The sequence below is a fragment of the Protopterus annectens genome, chromosome 9.part0 (genome assembly GCF_019279795.1).
Source record: "Protopterus annectens isolate FY-2018-M chromosome 9.part0, PAN1.0, whole genome shotgun sequence".
Taxonomy (NCBI): Eukaryota; Metazoa; Chordata; order Ceratodontiformes; family Protopteridae; genus Protopterus; species Protopterus annectens.
The window spans coordinates 1,122,708,162-1,122,733,034 of NC_056743.1; the positions used below are offsets into that span (position 1 = coordinate 1,122,708,162).

At 38.7% G+C, this 24,873-nt stretch overlaps 1 protein-coding gene across 2 annotated transcripts in view; it reads right to left on the minus strand.

The window, feature by feature from the left end:
- The window catches only part of NCKAP1L (NCK associated protein 1 like), a 1,498,172-nt gene that overhangs the window by 454,063 nt on the left and 1,019,236 nt on the right, over nucleotides 1–24,873 (minus strand). For both annotated transcript variants that reach the window (XM_044083976.1, XM_044083975.1), the window contains one exon: nucleotides 17,100–17,230. In XM_044083976.1, the coding sequence (XP_043939911.1) occupies nucleotides 17,100–17,230 (131 nt within the window). The remainder of the gene's footprint in view (nucleotides 1–17,099; nucleotides 17,231–24,873) is intronic.

Genomic DNA, 24,873 nt, shown 5'->3' on the forward strand with positions numbered 1-24,873 from the left:
CCTCCCTGTGCCCCCCCCCCACACCCCCTGCTACTTAAATATATCAACTCCAAGATCTCACTACACTACACTAAGATATGTTATGTTGTAGTATAGCAATTAAGAAGGGAACGTGACTGAGTTACCTATGAAACTCCAGTAAGTATCGGAGAGATGTATAGTAATGTGTAATGTTTTAACAGTGAAATAGTGTTTCTAAGAGAAGGCTGAGGAAATGTTTTTACAATTTAAACATGCAGTTATGAAGAGTGGAATGGAATGTTTGCCATTTTGTTCTATGTAGTGTGATCTCAAAGTTGATATATTTAAGTAGCAGTGGGTGTAGGGGGCACAGCCCTCCACATGGGGGGTCCTGGGGTGCCTCTCCCCCTCCTTATAATTGGAGAAGTGTAATATGGTTTGTTTTTTTATTTGTTTCTGTATATAGTTGTCCTAGCATATATTAAATGTTGGTTCCCTATGTATTTTCAATGTTATGGGATTCAATGTTTTGAATTTTCAGTATTTTGAATTTTTAAGATTTTGGTTTCTGTTTTGAATTTCAAAGTTATGAGCTTTCAATCTTCTAAAGTGAATACACACACACACACACACACACACACACACACACACACACACACACACACACGTTGACTGCTGTAAGAAGAGAACCCCTATCCATCAAGTACGCGGACTAGAGACTGCCGAATTTAATGCAAGTATCACAGCACAACAGAGTGCTGCAGCTCTCAGAGTTTACCACACATGGCGCACTACAACATTCAGGTTTGACCGCAAATGTAGTACTGGCTTTATAAAAGCCAGTATTGCATTAAAGAGTGATTGGGATGAGCTAATCATGCCCCCGACACTTTGAGAGAATCAAAATTAACTGATAAGGCAAGATGGGACATAGAAGTTACAAAGCATACATTGTTTAGGAATGTCAGAGAAGTAAGGAACAGAAGGGAGTGACAATCTAAGTAAAGCAGTATATCAAATGTGAAGTTAGCAAGAATGAGGAATCCTGCCCTGGAAATTGGGTGAGGAAGGGACAAGAAAAAGAACCTACTGATGACCAATTTTGTGGTGATGATTGAGGAAGGAAGGGTGACTGATGATTAAAAGGAACTTTAATTGCTCCCTGGGCACATCAAGGGAGGATGAGTATGACATAATGGCAAGAGCCAAAAGGAGTAGGGTAAAGTGGATAGAACCTTTATGTTCATAAGGAATCTGAATTTGTTAGTGCCACAATAACAGAACCCAAGCTTAACAACAGAGAGGAGTTAGACATGCTGACCATCAAGTATTCACCCGGCTGATGTGGCACTGCACTAGAAAATACTGAATTCTGGATGTGTTCCTAACCAAGGTGCCAGAGGGCAATCACTTCCAGCTGAAAACACTTTCAGCCAGTGGCACTCATGTATCTGTATAGTTTTGAGTGAGGAAGGGTTGGATATGAAGGACGAAGACAACAGTGTGGGACTTCACAGAATTCAGTTAGGCTGAATTGGAGGAGATGGTTGAATATGAATTAAGGTATTGCAGGCCAAATGACACAGTGATTCAGCTATAACACTGGGTAATAGGCAGTGCGCTCTATGTTCTGGACAAGGGATTGAGGAAAAATAAGAACTAGAAAAAGAAATCCAATTTGGCAACAAACTTAGGCTTGTAATTTGAGCATAAGAGAGAGACAGCAACAGATGAAAGAGTGGGTCCTGGGAGATGGAAGTGGAACAGAAGGAAAAGGCAAGATAAAGAGCAATAAATCAGGCAAGGGCAACAAAAGTATAAATCAAAAGGGAGCTGTCGGGAAGGCTCAATAAGGCAAACCATGTTTTTATTAATGTATATTGCGGAAAGGAGGAAAGAAAGGACAGACTTTGCTAGGATGGGAGGAAATATATGAAAACACAGAAGAAGGAGTGGTAGTGGATGATTACTTACTTTGCTGCAGTTTTCATTAAAATCAATCCAGAAAGCCACACAATTGTAACAGTTAGGAACGATTCCAAAGCAAAGTAAATCCCATTACATGATAGTTTGTCAAAACGCATATCTCTCTCATACCTCAAGAGCACAGCTACCTATGCACAATTATTCACAGAAACAGCATGTAACTGGAAGCATTGTGGCTGGCCCATATATTTAGCTCTAATGTCACCCCCACTCCCCCATACTAGCCCCTGTGAAATCTCTTATAGCATATCCCCCTAACTATCAACAGGGAGAATGTCCTGGCAGTGCTCACCAAGGCCAAAAACACTGCTTCAGTGGGCCCCAACAATATCCCCAGTTGCCTTCTACATAGCCAAAAACAATACCTAGCAGGAGCAGTTGAAACACTCTACAACTACAGCCTCAAAATAGGTTGTCAGGTGAATGAAGGACTGCAGTGGTCATCCCTTTTCATAAGGATGGACATCAACTGACCACAGGAACTACAGACCCATCAGTCTGACTAGTCTAATATGCAAAGCCAAAGAATAAATTATCATGGAAATGATCAACAAGGACATTGGCAACCTGCAGACACTGGACCCCTCCCATTTTGGCTTTGTTAATGGAAGGTCTTGGATAGTCAACCTTGTAAACTTCTTTGAGAGGGTCACTGAGTCTATGGATGAGGAGAAAACAGTGCATACCTCCTACCTTGAGCTGGTCAAAACAAACAATGCAATATCCTACTCAGATATTATTGACAAATACTCAAAACTTGGCATAAATTCCTACACAACTAGCTGGATTGCTGGCTGGCTCACAGATATGATTCAAGATATCAGGAGCAATGAGGTCACCTCTACCAGGAGAGCGGTCACCAGCTGAGTATCCCAGGGCTCTGTCTTAGGCCCACTCCTGTTTGGCGTCTACTTTTCAGAAGTTGAGTCTCATGTCAAAGGCTTCCGGCTCTCTGTGTTTGCAGATGACTGTAAACCGGGAGGTATCATAGATTTCCCCATGACACTAGCATCCTACAAGAGGGTCTAACACAAACAAATGACTGGTGTCAAAGCCATTGTTTAAAACTCAATTTAAAGAAATGTAATATAGTGCCCTTTGGGAAATCGTCCACCCAAAATAGTAATTCCATCAATAAAACACCCTTAATAGTTGACCCAGTAGTTGGGTTCTGGGAACATATGTAGACAGCAATCTGGCCTTTGACCAACATGTAGCTAAGACAGTAAGAAAGTCATTCTATGTCACCCAACTCATAAGCAACTGTATGGCATCTAAGTCCAAGGACATTATTGTACATTATACTAAGCTAAGACCCGTCATTGAGTATAATGCCCCCTTTGGCATGTAACTAACCAGGCACTTGCAACAGTTGGAACATCCGCAAAGGTTCCTCACCAGGAGAATCCAGGGTATGAATACCCTGTTCTACACAGCATGCCTTAAGATCCTATCTCTGTACTGTCTCAGTCTACTACAGGTTCCTGAGAGGCAGTCTATGCCTAGAGTATAAGGGATCCTCCTACTACTCTACTTTCTTTCTCTCTTTTTGTGAGTCTGCTTCAGTCTATCTCCTTTTAGAGTTTTTTTGTTTCTTCTTTCTCCTATGTTAATCTCTCTCATCCTTTCTTTTTTTAACATTTTCTTCTCTTTTCTTAAACTGCTTCCCTTCCTCCTCTCCTACTATAGAGTTTCTCTTTCTCCTTTTGTTACTAAGATTTAGTTCTATAATATTATAAATCAATTTTGCTCTCTGTTTTGCGCCTTGTTCTTGATGTTATTATAGCTAATAATGTTAGTCTTAGAAATGTGTTTCTCTTCATGTGTATACCTGTTATTGGATACTATATATATATTTTTTTTTATTATTTGTCTTTCATCTATGATGATTTGTCCATTTTCTTGTATATTTTTGACATTTTTTGTTAAAATTTGTGTGGAGCTTTTCTCCCCGGGCCTCTACTGAAAATGGAAATGTATCCAGCTAGACTAGCCCGGTCAACAAATGTAAAATAAATAAATAAATAAATAAATAAAAATATCCAGCTCTGATGGATCTCTTGCACATCCACAAAACAAACAGCACCAAAAACATTAAATCCAAGGACCTGAACTTTACCTGCAACATAAGCAGAACATGCTGGAGAGACTGATATGTGTCTCAAGGGATCCCTGCACTTTGGAATAAGCTCTCCATCCACATGAAGCAGAATTCATCCTTGACCCTATTCAAACAAAATCTTGCTCATTGAATGAGAAATTGCAAATTCACCCATGGTCTAGCCCCATGTCTCTGATGGATAGAGGTTGGCAATAAGTAAATTAATCCCCAACTAACATACTCTTTCACATAACTCTTAGCTATCAACTTAGTTAGACACCTCATAATATAGGCATCCTGGGTACTAGGGGAAAAATGGGTTGGGTTGCATAGCTAGGCTTGTAGAGACCCCGGTGGTCTTCAGCCTAGTATAAACCTATGAACTTATGAACAACAGAGTTCCATGTTAGCAGTTAGCAAGAATAAAGTGGGTATATTAGGTTAAAATAGAAAGGAAAATTATTGAACTATGTTAGGGCAAGCCATAGGCACCAAACAGGCTGCATCCAATGATCTCCCTAGACTAAATCTATGGGGAGGAGCAGATGATTTCTGAGCAATAATAGTGCAAATATTGTGGCTCATCTCACTACACCTCAGAAGGCATACTACAGATTAGTGTGCCGAAAGATCCCCTGACAAAGCTTTTTAACAGATCATTGGCCAGTACAGCAGTGCCTAATGATTGGAAGATGGCTAGAGTGGCAAGCATTCATATGTAATAGAGCAGGAAAAATCGAGGGAACTGCAGCCCAATTAGCCTAATGATACTAGTATGTAAATCAAGGAAAATATCACGAGGGGAAGCTTACTGTGTTCCTACCGGGTAACCAGTTCGAGGACTGCAACCAACACAGGCTTATAGCCAGAATCAGCTGCCATTCCACCTTAATTCCCTTTTACTAATGGGATACAGTGTGTCTTGATAGTGAAATACCAGTAAATGTGGCCTACCTGGAATTCACCTAGGACTATGATTCAGTCCCAAACAGCCAGCTGCTAGGAAAGCTGTAGGCATTAGCGGGAGGACTGATACTGAAGAAATTGTTGCAGAACTGGACAGTGGTACACAGATGGTCATACTAAAAGGTTCAACGTCTGAAATAAAAGAACTGACTATGGTTGGCCCTAGGTCAGTTGTTACCTAGCACATTTACTTCTGACATACCTGATGAAATTGAAATAGGATCAGCCTCTTTTTGGCTTACACAAAGATAGGTTCAATGGTCAAAGATGGGGAAGAGTCCAAGCAGAGACATGAAACTACTGGTAGTAGAAATATGAGATTTGATGTCTGTTGCATACAAGTGTAAACTACTGCATTTGTCCCGCCATGGTATAAAGCATCAGCTGAGGGACTGGAACAGATGGAAGAAGAGCATGAAAAGCATTAAGGCATGAAGGCATGTATGAAGCAGAGTGCAAGGACCATGTTAGAAGCCAAAAAGTATGGTGTTGTGTACATTTAGGGGCAATATGCCAGAAGCAAAGAGCTAATGCTCCAACTCTTTGGGGCTCTGGCAAGCCACACCTTGAACATTCTGTGCAGTTCTGAAGACTATACCTAGAGGAAAGCAACCAGAAAAGTATGTGCAATGGGAAAACAAGGCTATGGCCTGAGATAAAAAAAAAAAATCATTTGGCTTTGTCTTACTTCACATCAGGAGGGATAGGAGAGACACAGTATGAGAAAACAAATTTGTCTAGGGAATGTGAAAAGGTATCCCCAAAAAGAAAAGGAAAGCCAGAGAATAGAGTATTGGACACAAGATGCAGGCTGTAAGAGCCAGCTTGTCTCTGGATCTGTTAGGGTTTTCCTTCACGGAGAGGGTTGTAGACCCATAGAATGGGTCACAAGAATGGGTGGTGGACAAGAAAAGCAAGGAGGCATTCAAGACAGCTCAGAACAGATGAAGAAAGGGGACAAATGAATGAAACGTATAGAGAAGAGGAAGATTGCTAACTTTACAAAAGAGTCAAACGAGATACTTGAATTTTCTCCTTCTTCTGTCAGACATTGGGAATGTAATGTAACCATTTTAAGAGAAAGACAACCAAATAGCTTTACATACCAAACAGGATGACAGACCAGAGCTTTCTCCAGAGATGGCTGGATGACTGAAGACAAGCATCATCATTTAGAGAAACATATACTGCCACTGAAGCAACAGTGCTGAATGACATGCCCGGAGGTTCTGCCATATTTAGTCACTGTTCCAATGTCAGATGCATGACAGAGTTGCCACTCTGAGTACATGCGAGGTTTTCCTCATAGATAATTTATAGAAATGGAGTGTATTTCTTAGTAATAATGCTACTAATGTTATTGAAAAGGATTATTGGCCAGACAAACACTAAAAAGCCTTCAACAATATTGCTTGGCATTATGATTAACAGTATGATAATGCACACTTTGCCCAAGTGCCTTCCCATTAATTAAAGTCATTGCAGTGAGAATTCATCCTACCCTGTTGTACAATCATCTCAAAGTTATATGAAGTAGGGGGATACTGCAGTAAAGCCCCCTGCATAGAGATGAGAGGGATTTACCTCCTCCAACAAAAAATAATAGTTTATATTGCTGTTCATATGCAGGTTTATTTTTTAAAACAAGTGACATTCTCACAGGAATTATCTGAAGGAATTAAAGGATTGACTTACAATCAGTACACAACATCTAAACTGGTTCAAGAACATGAATCCTGAAAATCTAAGTTCAGCTCCAGATAATGATGCTTGTTATTATAAACAATTGCTATTCAGGGATGTTGACTAACACTAACCTCAGGTAAAAAGCTGACTGCATGTAAAAACATAAAAGTGAAACAGGTATTACTAGGTTGTACACTCTGCTTGCTCATGTTAATATTAGTTTTTTTTTTACCTTAAGTACATTTAAAAGGTAAAGCCTGTTGAGCATGTGCAAACCACTCGTACAGACTGAGCACATGCATGCAAGCAAGCTAAGGACACCTGTCATGCAAAAGTCAGCAAAAGTAAAAGGCAACTTGTATAAGCAGAAATATTATCCATGTATATACTAACATTTTAAAGTGAAAGTAATTAATGTCAAATACACAAGCTTAGAAATATCAACCTAGATTTTAATGCATGGAAATAAAAAAAAAATAATATTCTGTATATGTAATAATCTGAAGTTTATATATCAGTTAACAACTGTAGTGACCCTTCATCTAAGGGTTCAGGAGTATGCATGCTTTGTTTTTCAAGTCTTTATGGGGAGTAGATGTAACCTTGCACATCTCCTTCATTGATGGCTGAAGGAACAAAACATCATTGATTATGCAGTGGTAAACATGACAGTAATGGAACCATTAGGATTGGCTGTCTCCTTTATTAAAGAGAGATAATTGGATGACTGGGATAAATCAAAGATGGCTATGAAAATCAACTAACTGCACTCCAAACAAGAATACTTGTTTGGTCTTAAATGTTGGGGAGGGGGACAGATAATTAGCATGATGACACAATGAAAGGTGATAAAAATATCAAAAATTACTGTCCTAGATAAGGTCCAAAACTGTCAGGGCTCAAAGGTCAGGAGGCTTTATTCAGGTGAAGTTTCCACATGAGAAAATTCAAAATTATGCTTCTTCAAAGGCTGTGTTAGTTGTTGCTGGGTTAGGGACAGTTACTGAGATTTGAGGGGTAGGGCTAAGAAATTGTTAATGCACAGCCTAAAGTTACATAAACTGAAAGGACCATAGGATCATAGGAGTTAAAAGGCAATTGGGCCTTGAAGCCATTTCCAATTTGCCAGTACCCACAATTAGGCCTTGCCTCTCATTGCAATGAGGGCCAGGCCCGTAATACCAGGAGTGAGTTTGTGAACAACCATCCAGATATCCAGCTCCTTTTTAGTACACCACCTATTGACAAGTGTAAGCTTGAGCTAGGGGCCCATGTATGTCTGAGGGGGACTTGATGGATCTCAGCTGACATTCGGCCACAAACTTTATTAATCAAAGATCCTTGTCTGATAAGTGGTGATCTGAAGAGTAGATGTCCAATACTAGCAGTAACAGCACAGAATCCTGCAGAACTCTACTGGTCACCCTCATGGTTTCAAAAGGCACACCTCCTACTCTTTCTGTGTTCATCCTGCTCTAAGCCACTTGGCTATCTACCTAATCATATATGAAGTAATTTGTAGCTCCTTCAACTTACTTAGTATACTATTTCCATATGGTATGGTATGCTTTAGTTAGACCAAGGTATACTGTGTGGGAAGCTTGTACACAGTCTACAGCTTGAGTAACTCTATCAAAGAAGTTTACTAGATTCATTAGGGTCATAGGTGAATACTAGGCTAACTGTTCTGAAGGGCCGTTTTAAGCCTAGTCAATAACCTAAGGTGAGAGTCAAACCCTATACCTTTAGCCTGTGAGGCAAAGACTTTAACAATTATGCCAAACCTCCCATCAGAAAACCCATTAGGCAGAATCTAGTTTTTAAAGTTCCGAAACATGAGGAGAATAAATCTAAGATTACATCTCTGCTTAATTTAGTAGAAGCATATCGATGTCAAGCAGGAATGGAACTCAAACCAGAAGTAGATAAAAAACAGGCAGCAACTGAATGTGCTAAAAAACAAAAGAAAGAATATAAGGTGAAGGACCAGATGAGAAGGCAAGAAATGTGGAAACAAAATAAATATAGTTGCAAGTATAGAAAACTTCTGGAAGAGCCTCACGTTGCTCAAGAATGAATGCAGGAATGGTTAAGGAGAGGTGAATTCACATCAAGAAATGAAAGGTTAATATTGGCAGCCCAAGATAGTGGGCAATGTACATGCTGGTTTACGAAGGCCATTGAACATGTGGGAGAAACAGACATATGTAGGTTTTGTAAAACTGAATTGGAACCAGTCACGCACCTTGTTGCTGATTGCGAAGCACTAACGGCAGAGGGACTGTATACTGAAAGGCATAATAATGTGGTGAGACTGTTACACTGGAGATTGTGCAAACAATATGGTATCGAAGTGGCTGAAAAACACTGGAAACATGAGCAACAAAGACTCATAGAAAATGAAGAAGTTTATATCACATGGAATCACTCAATACAAACAGTTCAAAAGATAGATGCTAGAAAACCAAACATAGTGGTCCAAGAAAAGAAGACAAAAGTAGCATTGATCATTGAAAATCACCACACCTAGTGACTACAATGTCTTGTGTACAGAGAGACACAAAGTCATAAAATACCTTGATCTGCAGGCAGAAAAAGAGCCATGTGGACGAAAGATACCCAAGACAGTTCCAATAGTAGTAGGAGCAACTGGTCTTATAAAAAAGAACTTACAATCATATTTAGATATGTCACCAATTCATGTAACACCATACGAATTGCAGAAGGAGTCATTACTGGGCACATTGTGGGTGCTAAGAAGAGTACTTTTGGCTAACATCAAAGAGTGAAACAATACTAATTTCATGAACTTTAATTGTACTTTGACTTGGGAACGGGGTCCATTCGCGTCATGGTATTAGAAACCCAAAAGACTTGCAGAAATTCAAAACAACAGAATCTATCCTTTACAAAGCTGAACTAGTGGGGTTGAGTCTGAGAAGGTTTTAGATACAGTAAATTAGGTCAGTTATGATGCATTCCATGGCTTTGCATATAAGATTCGCTAGACTGGTGAGTTTATTATTCCCAGGGTCTGTATTAGGGTCATCCTTAAGGAGTGGTATCACATCAGCTGTGCACTACTTCTTGGGGACAAAGCCAGTTAATGGGTGCAGGTTGAAGAGGTTGAGGACAAAGTCCGCCAATACATGCTTAGTGCTATTAATTAGCCTACTGGGTATGTCGTTAGGCTCCATGGATAAAGTATTCTTTGTTTTGGAGATTACCTTCATTATATACTCATTTATGATTTTTGGTGGATTGATTCCATCAGAGTTTAGTGTGTTTGGAACAGATGCTTCTGAGGTGAAGTTAGCTCAGAATTTATTAGCCAGTATGTTGGCAATATCCACTAGATTGGCATAGTTAGTACTACAATTAACAAGCTTAAAGCAATGTTGGTTATTGTTTCTTATTTTCCTAACATAACTAAAGATGGATTTGTAATTGTTTTTGTGTTTTAGAGATAGTTCATGGGATGTTTTCATTTGTCTAGCTGTTTGATGTTCTCCTCATTTGTTTTGCTATATAGGTTTAGAAATTTCTTCATTTAATAACACTATTTTTTATGCTTGAGGACCACCACACTAGTTTGCTTTCTTACCTCTTTCATTTGCTTGGATTTATTGGGGACTGCCTATTTCATACATTTGTCCAGGCGCTGGTACACCTTTTCTGAATAAATGTTTGCAATATCAACCTTTTGGGTAATACTGTTATATTTAATTTAGAAACTTCATGACAGAATTGTAGATTTGTATATGTAAAGCCCTTGAACTCTCTGATATTGTTTCAAGCAGTTTGGATATTCTAATGGAGAAGTTTACTAGTTTGTGGTCTGATGTGACCAGTGAGGAAGATACTTTGGCAATGCTACATACAAATGCTAAGCTTGTTAAAACCAGGTCAAGTAAATTCTCTTCTCTAGTAGGTTCCTTAACAGTCTGGTCCAGTGAGATTGTGTTAATAAAACTCTAAGACATTTTGAGTATATACTACATTGGTTGTATAGGTCCCCCAGTTAGTCACTGGGTGGCTACAATCAATTAAGATAATGGTGTTCCTACTTACAGGAGTTCATCCAGAACATTTAGGAATGTTGTCTGATCTTCTGGAGACATGGAGGGAGTTCTGTTAGCATTCTATTAACTGATAGCTAATACTAGTTAGTATGATTTGGATCTCAATAAGCCCTGCTTGCAGGTGTCTAGGTATCTGTCTCAAGGTAATGTGGTTTCTAACAAATATCAATATGCCATCGTAGTTTCTATCTGAGTGCTATACACAATACCCAGGTATTGAGTCAGTGCTATCTGGGCACTTAAACCAAGTTTCAGTGACAACATATACAGTGATGTGCAACAAATCCAGGACAGCCTCAAGGTCCAACAGTTTGTTGTTTAGACTTCTCGCATTAAGTAGAGCCACCTTGATATGATTCAGTGGTTGATTTATTTTGTAAACTAGCTTGCAAGATTCATCAACTGGACCTTGCCTAAAAAGGTAGAATGGGGGCAAAAAAGCTTTTCCCAGTATATGGAAGCCTTGGAATGGACGGTGCAAACCATCTTTGGCAAAGCAAGAACAGTTCTCAAGTATCTCATTCTATGCTGACACTTACTGGATCCCCCTAGAATGACACCAAGTGTTTTCTGAACTGTTAAATCCATTCACTTTTTTTTAACACCTTCACATCATTTTTGGTGATAAAAGTATTCCACTCAGTGCTAGGGCCTTTTCTACACATTACATGCATAGAGAGTGCTGTCATAACTCTCTTAATATCTCTAAGGGTTTTATGCATCAGGTAATTTACCCCACCATGGGTCCAAAGGCCCTTTATGACATCATTAATGCTGGGTCATGAGAAATCTCACTGTCTCCCTTTTTTTGTCCATCCTCACAAGTGTAGAATTTGTGTGCCTAATTATAGAGTCACCAATCACTGATGCATTTCTATTTGTGTTAGAGAATTGCTTTGGTGCAACTGGTTTGAGAAGTGCTGTTTCTTGGTGACTCTCACTGTGTTGTCATTAATTGGTGTTGCAATGTGGAGTTAATGCTAGACCTTGGACCTATTAGCTTGTGTGGTGTGGGTAAGGATTTTTTTAGTGTCTCAGGGTAGAATAATTTGTAGAGCATGTGTGTGTGTGTGTGTGTGTGTGTGTGTGTGTGTGTGTGTGTGTGTGTGTGTGTGTGTGTGCGCATGCACCTGCACCTGCGTATGTGCAGAATGTTGTATAATTAAGGGATTCACACAGGATGGGTTTCATTATGGGAGCACAGATTCAAATTTAGAAGCACTTGCATCTCTTACAAATAAACATTGTTAAGTTAAGTAAAAGGTCATTGTGAGCATCAGGCAATCCTTGTATTGCCTGAATATACCAATTGCTATGAGGCTTAAAACAAAGGATTAGAATAGTTTGCTGACATTCCATTCTGGCCAAAGGTAGCAGGAATATATGGGAACAGTAAGAGAATATAATAATGTTTTCCTTCCTGGGTTAGAGAATTTGTTCACAAAAAATAGTAGAGATGGATTAATTTTTTTCTTTTGAGCACAAAGTTAACCTTATGCAGTCAATTTTTTAGTCGAATTTGTTAATGGCATCTGGTGTGGAAATAGGAGAAGATAATATTGTTTTGACTCATAGTTAAGGTATTGATTTGTAGTTTGGCAATAAATATGGATAGTGAAAATTAGATTTAAGCCCCAACACTGGGTAGGTACTAAATAATTGGTCTAGACTGGCTATGAGATTAGGTTTATACATCTAGCAAAGTACCACTCCTTAACTCTGAGGTTTATATAGCTATCACTGCGAAGTGGAGTTAACTAAGGTTCCTAAGACAGGATTAAAAATTACTTTAGTTTTGATTTTATATGAAGAGTAACCCATTGATCCATTCAAGATAAGTAATTTTTTAGGGGTCTATATTAGAACATTGAAGTTTCAAAACTTCAAATGTTCTAATATCGACCCCTATTCAAAGAATGCTGAAAATAGCGAAGGTGCAGAAAAACAAATGTTTTCCTAGGGAAAGAATTTGGTTGTCCATTTCTGTCTCTTTGCTATTTTCAGCGCTGTGGTAGAAAGTTACGGGTCGGGTTCAGGTAAGTGTGCGATTGGGCACGGGTTAGGTGAGTTAGGGTGCAGGTTAGGTATGTGTGCAATTGTGTGGACGTGAGGGTTAGGGCGGGTTAGGTGAGTTAGGGTTAGGGTGCGGGTTAGGTATGTGTGCGATTGTGTGGACGTGAGGGTTAGGGCAGGTTAGGTGAGTTAGGGTTAGGGCGCAGATCAGGTAAGTGTGCATTTGTGTGGACGTGAGGGTTAGGGCAGGGTAGGTGAGTTAGGGTTAGGGTGCGGGTGAGGTGAGTGTGCGATAGTGACGGACTTTAGGGTTAGGGTTTGGGTTAAGGTAAGTGGATAGTTAGTGGTGTATGTGCAGTTTAGTGTAGGGTTAAATGTAAGATTTTAGGTGTATGTATGTGGATTGCTGTTTGTTTGGTGTGCTTGTGTTGTGTGTATGTGTTTTGGAACAGCAAATTTTTTCCACAGGAAAAAATTAGTTGTTCTGCATGTTCCATGTTGTAAGCTTTCGCTGAATAGGCGTCGATATTAGAACATTCAAAGTTTTGAAACTTCGATGTTCTAATATAAACCCATTTTTTAGTATGTCCTCATACTTACAGAAATCAAAGTCTATTACGAGTTCCAAGCGGGTTTGGAACTTTTATACAACAAGCTGAAGTATAGTCAGAAAAGATAAACAGTGGCAAATGGAAAACAAACAAATCTTACAAAGAACCAACAATTGCTATTCTTAAAAATGAAGAAATGAAGCCTTAAAATGAAAAGGTAAATCATCTGAAAAAGTCCACAAAGTAAAATATGCAGCAAATATAAAGAAGGATATGCTTATGGAGGCAATCTAATTTTTGCTTACTATTGCCGAATGAGCAAACATTCAGTAATTGTGCTATACATTGCAAACAGACAAAAGTGCAGCACATGCTGCTACTGAAACTGAAGATTCAAGCTGTGAAAATAACTTCTTCATAGGGGAACTAGAAAATCAAGGCTTCATATTGAGAAAGGAATAGACTGCTTTTATGCATACTAATGCCTGATGGCTTGCTATATTATCAATACAAATGCAGAGATAAGTGAACTGTCAGGTCAGCTGTGGTATGTGCTATCAAACAGATTACAATTAAAAAAAAAAAAAAAAAAAGGACGGCTTCTGCAGTGAAGTGAGAATTTCAATTTCCAAAGCAGGCTGCCGAGTGCAATTCACCTGAAGCATAAAGGAAGGTCAATGCATACTATTCTGTTATTGTCACAAAAGAGAAAATATCCATTCTGGGAACTAGATTTAATAGAAGTTGTGCCTTAAAGAAGTTTTACTTATAATAAAATGGAAAATTACAGACTTGACAAATTCATGGCTTCATCTGAAATAGCTTTAACTTTAGGACAAAACAAAATGCAAAATTCACATTAGATGACAGCTTTGTGGGATCCGTGGCAGTGATTAACACTTCAGGATGGAAAAGCCTGCCAACATATTTATTTTGATCAGCTTAGTCCATATGGCCTGCTTTCAGGAGAGGTCTACAGTAGAGATAATTTGTCCAGGCCACTGTGGAATTGCCATACCCAACTCCCCCATCCAAAGTGCCACAGGATCTTTAACATCTACCAACATTAATCTCAGACAATGCAGCATCTCACTCATTTTAATATCAGAAGTGTAGTATCTCCCTTATGTTGCACTGAAGTGTCAGTACTTGAACACAGATCCAGACATGTGTCATGGGAATAGAACCACAGCCTTTTGATCTTCTGTGAATCAAAGATAAGTGTGCTAACTGCTTAGTAACTGCACCTACTTTTGACTTTCTAGTTAAAGTTGTCGTTGTGTCTTTTGGCTTTTCCCGGTTAGGGGTTGCCACAGCGGAACTCCTGTCCGCTAATGATATGCAGTAGATTATTACGTGCCGAGTTGCCAGCTCTGACACACAACCTTCAATGAAAGTACGTCCATTCATGCATGTCTCCACACAGAAGATGCTATAGCTGAGAATCGAACAGGCCATTTCTAGTTAAAGTAATGATTTGTAAATGGACAGTGCTGATCATAGCTAGAACAGGCACCTAAAGAATGGCATGTAACTCAGAAGATCATTTCAAAGTACTTTATGTTTATACAACCTATTTGCTGTGACAAGAACACATTACACTGTTAATGAATCCTACTTAGCATTAGCATAAAATAAGAGGGATGGAAACATGCATAAAACAAGAAGGCTGGAGATATGCATATATCAGACAGGGGTGAAAACATAATCATAGTGCAGAATAACACAGACAAGTTTATAAGTACACAATATGACTGGGATTCAGGGACACATCCATATTCAACTGTCTGATGTTGAGTGGTAAATGGAGATATACTTGGTATGGTTATGAAACATCACCACAGCATCAAAGGCCTCTGGTGTAGCCCTCATTCTCAGGACAACTATCCAATCAGAACAGAGAGTTTATTTTTCACATTAACCTCAGAGATTCAGCCAGTCTTTAATTGTAGTTCTGCTATGTGTACCCTATTACTGAAATACCATCTTTAAGTTAAAAAGGGCAATGGCTTATTGCTAAAAGAACTGATGGGCTTGGGCACCTATGTTATTCTGAAAGGTTTAACGAGTACATGGCACCTTTCCAAACACCTTTCACATTATACTTCATTAGGAGATTTGAGCACAGATTATCACACTGTAATTTTTTTTCTCTAAAATAGTCTCTTCTTTCAATCTGCATTCACTGTATACATTTATCATGTTGTTGCCACTTCATTTTTTTAGTGTTGTTTCAATAAAGCTACAATTAAAATATGATTGCTGTATTGTGTATGTCGGTATTCTAGTTAATACAAAAACTGACACTATTAGTTTTACTCGTCTATTTGTTTATTATCTGAACTGAAATTGAAGCTAAAACTGTCCCCAAAAACTGACCATCTGCCTGGTTAGCAAATATTAAATAAACATATAAATATGTAAGTTCAAATATGTATGTATACATGCATATATAAATGTATTCAGAAGTCATAAAAATGTGCTGCCATTTTTAACTGAGTGAGTGTTTAGCATTCCTAGTGTCAGAACTGACAAGTTAGTGCAAATTATTAAGATTATGAGCTCCTACTAAGCCCCATCCTATTGTCTTGAGTTTTAATTCCCCAGTTTCCATTTGCCTACAATGTGTTTCTGAGTAAGTCACTTAACCAGAAAGTGTTTCCGGGCCTTATCCCAGATGGACAACCAATTTAACAAAATGTATAACTCAAAACAAAATGAAGTTGTAACTGCTCCCCCATCTAAAACATCTGTTCTTGATTCATGTACATTTCCTAAATGATCTTCAGTGGTTATCCATCCCAAAATTACAACACAAATCTGCTTACACTATGGCAGTGACAGGCATTCTGGTGAAAGTGTGATTCCAATCTACATTAGGCAGAGCTCTTCACTAGCACTCTACATGATAGGGTAGCAAACCTGCATAAATGTGTTTTGCAAATGCTGCTTAAGCCTAGTCACAACACAACAGTGTGGTAGGATAACTCTATATCTAGTATGCTTTATATGGAGGGTAGGACCACCAACCCAACCCCCTTTGTGTAATATACCAAATGTATTTTTGGGGGTGTAAGGGGGGCATTAGATCCATTTATAAAGCAGAAGAGAACATGCTACAGCTATACTACTTTCTCTTTTCCTTTCTAAGTGGAGCTATTGACCCCTTAATCCCCTAAAACACTTTTGTTACTGCTGCACAAAGGGGGTTGGGCAAAGCGGGATAGAGATGAGGTCATCATGTTGTGTTACATTAATACCTGTATTCCAGCATTATATACAGCTGCTTAATTTTTAATAGTCACTGTTATTTCAATGTTCACAGTACATACCCATAGAATCAAAGTCCAATGCCCCTTCATTCTAGCAGTGCTTTTCTCAATCTCCCCATTAGCGCTGTATACGCCATATACTGCTGTGAATGCCTCATCAATAACAATTATCCTTTAGTCATTCAAACATTTTCATCAATAAATCTTATCTCAGTACTCTTAAAAATGCATATACTCTTCTCAGCACTACTCACATGCAATTATTCAGTCTCTGATACCCATGTAGCCCATTTCAGGTTTATGTAAGAGTCTATCCTGACACTCACTGGGTGTGAGACAAAGAATCTAACACAAGGTAGAGTGCCAGCCCATCACAGACTACTCACTTGGCACGGTATTATATTCAGATGGCATTGTTTTCTCTTTTTTCCCTTTCATAAAGCTTTGTAATTCTGGCATAGAATATTGTCCAAATACTCACGCCAAACATCTGTGTACTCCTCTGCATTGACCACTTGGTCATTGTTTTCTGATGAGCTTATGAAAGCTTTTTTTGCAGGTGAATGTATGATTATACCACTGCTGGCTTGCCTTAAAATCTTCTCCAGGTACCTTTTAAAGAAAATACAAGAATTTAGTTGAATGCTTTGAACTAACTATAAAATGTTTTGCAAATAATATTAATAATAATACCAAACTGTGTTTCATTGTACCCAAATTATTTAAAATATGTCTAACTGAAACAAATACTAACAAATGCTGACTTGCATCTCCATTAGCTGGGTGGATGCTGATAAAAAATAGAATAATCTACTGTAGCAAAAATGTGATTTAATCTATTCAACACACGTAAACATGTTATAGGAAAATAGATATATTAGTATCATAAAGCAGCACATATCTAGTACAGTGGTAATTTCTCCAGCTATTTTTTTGCAAAGCCTGTTATTTCTATCTTCAGTAATTTAGTTTGCATTATGAAATCACTCAATCATTTCTTTTTACATAAAGAACACAAAATATCTGCTGCTATGTTTGATCAGCAGAGATGTGGCTTTTCTGTTTAATGCTGTAACAACATTCATTCTGCTTGTAGAGATCTGTAACATAGGTATGAGGTATGAAGCCATGTTAGAAGAAAAAATACACTCGCTGTGATAGTATGGAAAGAGATGTGTATACTTTCATTATTTTGATGCCTGTTTGATCAAAGTCCAGACAGTCAAGCCATTCAGACCAAACCATCTCAGATATACAGAAATTACAACTCATCCTGAGGTTTGGAGATTCAGAGTTAGGAGTATTGTACAATGGAGTGCTGAAGGTACCAGCGCTTCAAAGTGATGATGTTGATCTCTTTGCCTCACACAGAATATTTTTGTCACTTTGGGTCCAAGTGGCCTGCTTGCCTCAATTCAATGAGCTTTAATCACGAAGACTGATTTAATGAACCATTTCTGAGAGGTCTCTCTCATACAAATACACAGACGCACAACTGCATTTGTATCTCTCCCTGCATACCTGTACCTATCTATGTGTGTGTGTGTGTGTGTGTGTGTGTGTGTGTGTGTGTATTTATTTCTACAGGAAAGCTGATCAACATTTGTTCAAGATCGCATTAATAAAGCTGTTGTGAAGCACATGATTTGTACATCATTGTGCAATCTCCGACTTGGAATATTTAATTAGCAGGAGATGTGAAGGGTGCAGGTGGGCTTGCCTCCCAGCAAAAATCATGTTTTAATGCATTGCATGCTCTGAGGTTATTTCCTGAAACACTGGCTCTGATTTATCAATGTGCAACTGTAAACCTATTTCAGTATATCCATATATATATATAACATGTACACACACGTTTATTTCATTTTCATCCAGTTCCTTTCTTTTTTTATTTTGTTCTTGTTCCTTGAAATTTTCTTGTTCTGTCTTTTACCCTTTTACCAATTTTTTTTGTTTTATCTCCTAATTCATGTCTTCATCACTTATTTCAGAGCCTTCTGTCTTCTTTATTTTGTTCATCTAGTTTTTCTTCTGTTCTACTACTTCTAAAATTTCTTATCATTGTTCATTTTCTTCTATTTTTCCCCATACTTTAAATTTTACATTCCGCCCAAAAAAGTACAATTTTGTTACATCTATAACATTTGCATCATGTCCCATTTCCCCATAAATAAAACATTTTCTTATATCACAGTTACTTATCAGATGTCCTTTATTTCCACAAAAAAACAAAACAAAACAAAACAAAACAAACATGTTTTTGGTTGTCCCCAGTATTTTACAACACCCCTATTGCCCCTCCACATTTATCTTGCTTGGTATATGTATATTTTTTCTCCTTCTATTTTTAAAACATTATTACAATCCCACCCACTAGTCCATAACCCCCTTTTATTGTAAATAGCTATGCATTCTGCCATAAAACACCATTTTCAAATGTCCCTTCAGTCTCTATTTCCACCTCTGTTTGAAATTATTTATGAGTTTTCTTTTTTGTTTCCCTGTTAAATGCTTTTATCACAAAAATTCCATGAGTTACAGTCTTTCTTAAATGTCCATTAAAAAACAGTCTCAATATAATGTCAGAAAATGGTTCTTTGTTAATAACAATACATGTTCTTACCTCATGTGCTTTTATACCCAAAGGAGCTATTACATTGTCCCGCACTTCATACCTGTTCATTTCTTTATCTTCTTTGCTTTGAATCCATACCGCACATTTCCATTTTTTATTTTCTTCTGCCTTTTTTTTTTACTACTCCCCTTTTGCCTTCTTTAACTTTCTCAGCATATGTTTTTTTTTCTATTTCACCACTTTTCTGCAGGATTGTCTTCGCATCCTCCTTTCATAGTTTCATCATAATGTCCCCCAGAAAATGCCTCCTTTATTTTCTGTCTCACTCTGAATTACCAGTAAATCATCCCATAACCCTCTCAACTGGAGGGTTATAATTGTGCATCCATCATTTGCTGACTCATCTCCATCAAACAGATTTCTATGAAACATTTCCTCAGAATCCTGCACACATTCTGTGGTCCTGATATTGACTTTCTCTTCCATTTCTCTCACAAATTCCTTTAGCTCCTTCTCTCTACATTTACCTCATAGTTTCAATGGGCCACCTCAGTGGAATGGAAACAGGAAGTGCTCATGCAAAATGGGTCCCACTTACAACAATGACAAGTAAGGGAAGTTCTCTGATGCCTTGGCCAAATTTCCCCTAGTAGTACAAATACCACCTTGGGTCTCCCCTGAGAAGAGGCTATTAGCCTAGTGGGACTAATCTGGTCAACAAAGAATAAATAAGGAAATTAATATAAATTGACAACTCTCAGTCACCAGTAAATGAGCAAAGCTGACAACTTACACCTTTTCCAAGAGCGTGAGGTGGGAGGGTCTAACATTTTTTAAAGATAACAGCTTTGAACACAATCTTTTTTATCTCTCTCTGTTTTGAGGAAAATGTAAATGGATGGATAATGGCTTTTGCCATCTTAAAGTAAAGCACTGACCAGAGTTACAATTTTATAAAAGGAAGAATAAGCCTGCTTTCATAACCATCTAAAAAGCTAGTGATTCATAACACTGTCTCTAAATGGGGAAAAATCATTTGTGATATCTAAATTATGTCATGTTATAAGGAGTAAGACTGCAGTCTGGGAAGAGGGCAGAGTAATTCCAATGCTGTAGTAGAGCATATAATTCCAAGATATGAAAAAAATGTTTTTGGTTTCACTATTTGATTTTCCTTTAACTTTATTTACTGTTCGTGATTCCCTTTGAGTAGTAGCTGTGCACTGAACCTTTGGAGCATTATGAAAGATGAATAGTAGCTGTACTCCTGAACAGCTGTGCATTCTACCATAATATACAGTTTGCTGGATGGGATAGTTTTGGACTCCCTAATGCATGGACATAAAGTCTTAGTCCAAAAATATCTGTGTTGTAGCACAAGAGCAGACTGCAAGTACTGCACTGGGCAGTTTTCCGTCCATAAATGTTTTTATGTCCAATTAATAAATTTTTTTTTTCTATGTAGCCTGGTTTGGGTAGATATTTCTGTGAAAAAAACTGGAAATGGTTGGTCTAGTTGCTTAGAGAGATAAAGCCCTGACTATCGCTCAGCCAACTGTGTTCAGTTAACAGGTAGAGTGGCTAAGAAGGATGGGCATGCATCTTCCAAGTGGAGGGGTGCTAATAAAAAAATGAGCATTGTGAAAGGAAAGTGAGTAAGTCATAACTCCCCTGGATAGAAGCACAGATGAGCTGAGCCTCCAGGATACCCAAAGGATCCACGACTAGGCCCAGCAAAAAAAAAATGAATAAAGTCCAGGGGATTGAAGAGTTGCTAGTAAATTGAGTATTGGGAGCCAGGATGGTAACAGTGAAGTTAGAGAGACCCAAAAACAAAACAGGAAATGTTGGAAGGACATGTATGTGTCTCAAAGTTTACCTCTTCTCTAAAATAGGCTTCCCATCCATGTAAAATAAAGTTCATCTGTTCAAATGCAACTTGGACAAGTGGATGGGAAATACCAAATCTGCCCCTGGTTTAGCAAGTATGTCTGTAATGGACAGTGGCGGTTTGTGAATTCTTGATGTGTACAATCCTATATTATAACCTTAACATTGTATGGGGAATTGATGCATGCCAGCAATATTTTGATAAATTTGGGGTAAACTTAGCTAGACTTAAAATAGCTTTTATGCCAATAGCCTAGTAACCACCTATGAACCTATATGATATATATCTATATATATATATCTATCTATCTATCTATCTATATATATATATATATATATATATAGGTTCATAGGTTAGTACTAGGCTAACTGCCCTTGTGAGCCATTTTAAGCCTAGCCAATTATCCCCTGTGAGATTCAAACCCTGTACCTTGTGTTTGTAAGGCAAACACCTTAACCATTAGCTCTATATATATATATATATATATATATATATATATATATATATATATATGTATATATATATGTATGTATATATATATATATATATATATATATATATATATATATATATATATATATATATACACATACATATAAATATATAAATATATATATATTATAGGAGGCTAAGCTCTCTCAACCCAAGACTGGATCAGACAGCCAAGAGGAGAAGGGTAATACTGGCATCACACCACCAGTCTCACATAGACCTATTAAACCATCACCGGTAAAAAACACACTTAAATACATGAAAACATACTCGTAGGCAGTAAATAAAAATCTGCAAAAGCAACAGATCCCTCCAAAGCAGACATCCAGGCAACCCTAACACAAATCATGAAACACATACTTCACAAAACCAGTGTGCCATGCAATCACAGCTCTCAAGGCAAAATAACATACCCAACATACTAGTAATAGGTGACTCTATAGTCAGGCACACTGATGTCCCACTCACTAGACTGAATAAGGAGAAGGCTGCTGTTAGCTGCCTGTCGGGTGCCAGGATCCACCACATAACACAAGCACTCAGGTCACTCCAGAATAAGTACAAATATGACTCTGTCATTGTCAGTGTGAATGACCTGAGCTGTACCTCCCTGGACTACATGAAAAGAGACATGAAAGAGCTCTCTGATCACATAGCCCATGCTGGTATGACCCTGACCCAGAGTAGCATCCTGCCCTCACCAAGAATGATGCCACGGTATAAAGAAAAAATGATTAATTTTAACAACTGGCTAAGTTTCTGGTGTCATTCAAAGGGGATCCAGTGTCTGTCTGCCTGGGATGACATGCTCGACAAGCCACGCTGCTTCGCTAGAGATGGCATGCACCTGTCACCCTTAGGCTTTCGAATACTGGCCACGGCTCTTGCCACCCCCATATTTCCTTTTTTAGGTAAGGCTCAAAAGACAAATCCACCGCCGTAAATAGCACAAGTAACAAAAGTCTGAGGGTAACACTACTCAATGCCAGAAGTCTAAACCTCAAAATGCATGCACTCAAGGCACTCCTCAGTATGAAGAAAATCGATATATGTGCAGTAACAGAAACCTGGTTTAAGGCTCCAGAGAGCACCCCAGCACTACCAGGGTACAACCCATACCATACATTTTGGCCACAGAACCCGGACCAAAATACAAAAGGCGGGGGAGTATCCATATTCATCAAGGATACCTACACCTCCAGGTTAGTGGCACAGCATGATGCTTCAGAGATTATCCATGTGCAACTAAATGGGCAAAACTGCAATTCAAATTGTAGCTTGCTACAGATCACCCACCATGTCCCAGGACCCCCATTCCGCATTTCTGGAAACACTGGGTAACATAAAGGTCCTACCAAACACCCTAATATTGGATGATTTCAACTACCCAAACATTAATTTGGAAAACTACTTAAGTACTAACTCCCTTGCCCAACATTTCCTAGAATTTATTAACTCAAACACCCTGGAACAACTGGTCAACACTCCCACCAAAGATGACAACTTATTGGACCTGGTCATCACCAACATGGGTGACCGGTGTTCCACACCAGAGGTCAACCCCTCACTGGTTAGATCTGACCATAAACAAATCATTTTGGATATCCACATTCTGCCCCCACCCCTGGACAAGGAAACCACCATGAAAAACTTTACAAAAGCAAACTTCACGTTACTTAAGACGGAGGTGGAAAGTTTCAAAGCCCCCATGCTTAAGGATAACACTGTCCAAGCTGCAAAGTCCTTTACTAATGCATTCTATGGGCACCTACAAGAATGCATGGATTGTGCTATCCCAAGCAAAACCAAGACTCACTCCTCCAAGAAAAGGAAACCAGTCTGGTGGACCCCTGCCATAAACAAGCTATACAATAGAAGGAGGAAACTAGTACAGAAAAGAGTAAAATCCCAAGAAGGGAAGACATCTCTGATCAGTATTAGCAAGAAACTACGATCCCTCATAAAATCGTCCAAGGCGAGCTTTGAAAGAAAACTTGCCAAGGACTCCAAAGATAACCACAAGGCATTCTTTAGCTATGTCAAGAATCTAAGCAATGCTCAGATCTGTTTGGAGTTAGTGAAAAATGGCACAAAATACACTTAACCAACCGATATTGCCAAAATCCTGACAGACAGGTTCAGTGCAAACTTCACCCCCTCTCTCACCCCCAAAAGGGCCCATAACCATACCAGAAGAATGTAGAGCCCCTGAAATCACAGATACTCAGGTTAAAATAGCCCTCTCCAAAGCCAAAAACACAGCATCAATAGGACCGGACGGTGTCCTAGTCTGCGTCCTATACAAACTCAAAGACGAATTAACCCCTCACCTAAACACACTGTTCAAACTCAGCCTCTCCACAGGCTATACACCCATAGAGTAGTGCACAGCAACAGTTATCCCGGTCCACAAAGGTGGAGCCAAATCAGACGCCAGGAACTATTGCCCTATAAGCCTGACTAGCTTGGTCTGCAAGGCTATGGAGTGCATCATCATGGAACTCATTAAAAGAGACATTGGGAACCTCCAAACAATGGACCCTACCCAGTTCAGCTTGGTTAAGTGCAGATCATGCCTCCTAAACCTGGTGGACTTCTTTGAGACAGTTACCAAGGCTATAGACGAGGGAAAGGTGGTACACACAGCCTATCTAGACCTCGCAAAGGCCTTCAACACCATTCCCCATTCTGGTATTATAGACAAGCTCACCAGCCTGAACATAAACCCCTATGTCACAAGATGGGTTGCCAATTGGCTCATGGACAGAACCCACATGGTGAGAGTTGCGGGAGCTAGGTCTGACTCTAAACCGGTTACAAGTGGCATTCCCCAGGGCTCAGTCCTAGGACCCCTCCTGTTTGGCATATACTTCTCAGAGGTACAGACAAGCACAGGAGTACTATGGCTGACCAAGTTCAAAAAAAAAAAAAAAGCCTATCAGTGAGTTATTATGAAAACAGGTGTTCAGAATCTTTATTGTAAGTTGACCAAACTGAATATCTCTACAGTCATCTTTTCCTGTATTTCTCATTATCTCACTGGTCTAGTATATGAAGAAGGTCAGTTATTTTCATATTTATTAATTTATAGGTAAGATGATTTTATAATTTTCTATTTTATTTACTATGTATAAAGTTGTTCATAGGATCATAAGTTCATAAATTAGTACTAGGCTCACAGTCTTTATGGACCACTCCAAGCCCAGCCAATTACCCCATGTGAGAATGGCATGCTGCATCTTGTGCCAATCCTTGTCGATGTAATTCTATTCTTTAACTGTATACATATTTACTTAT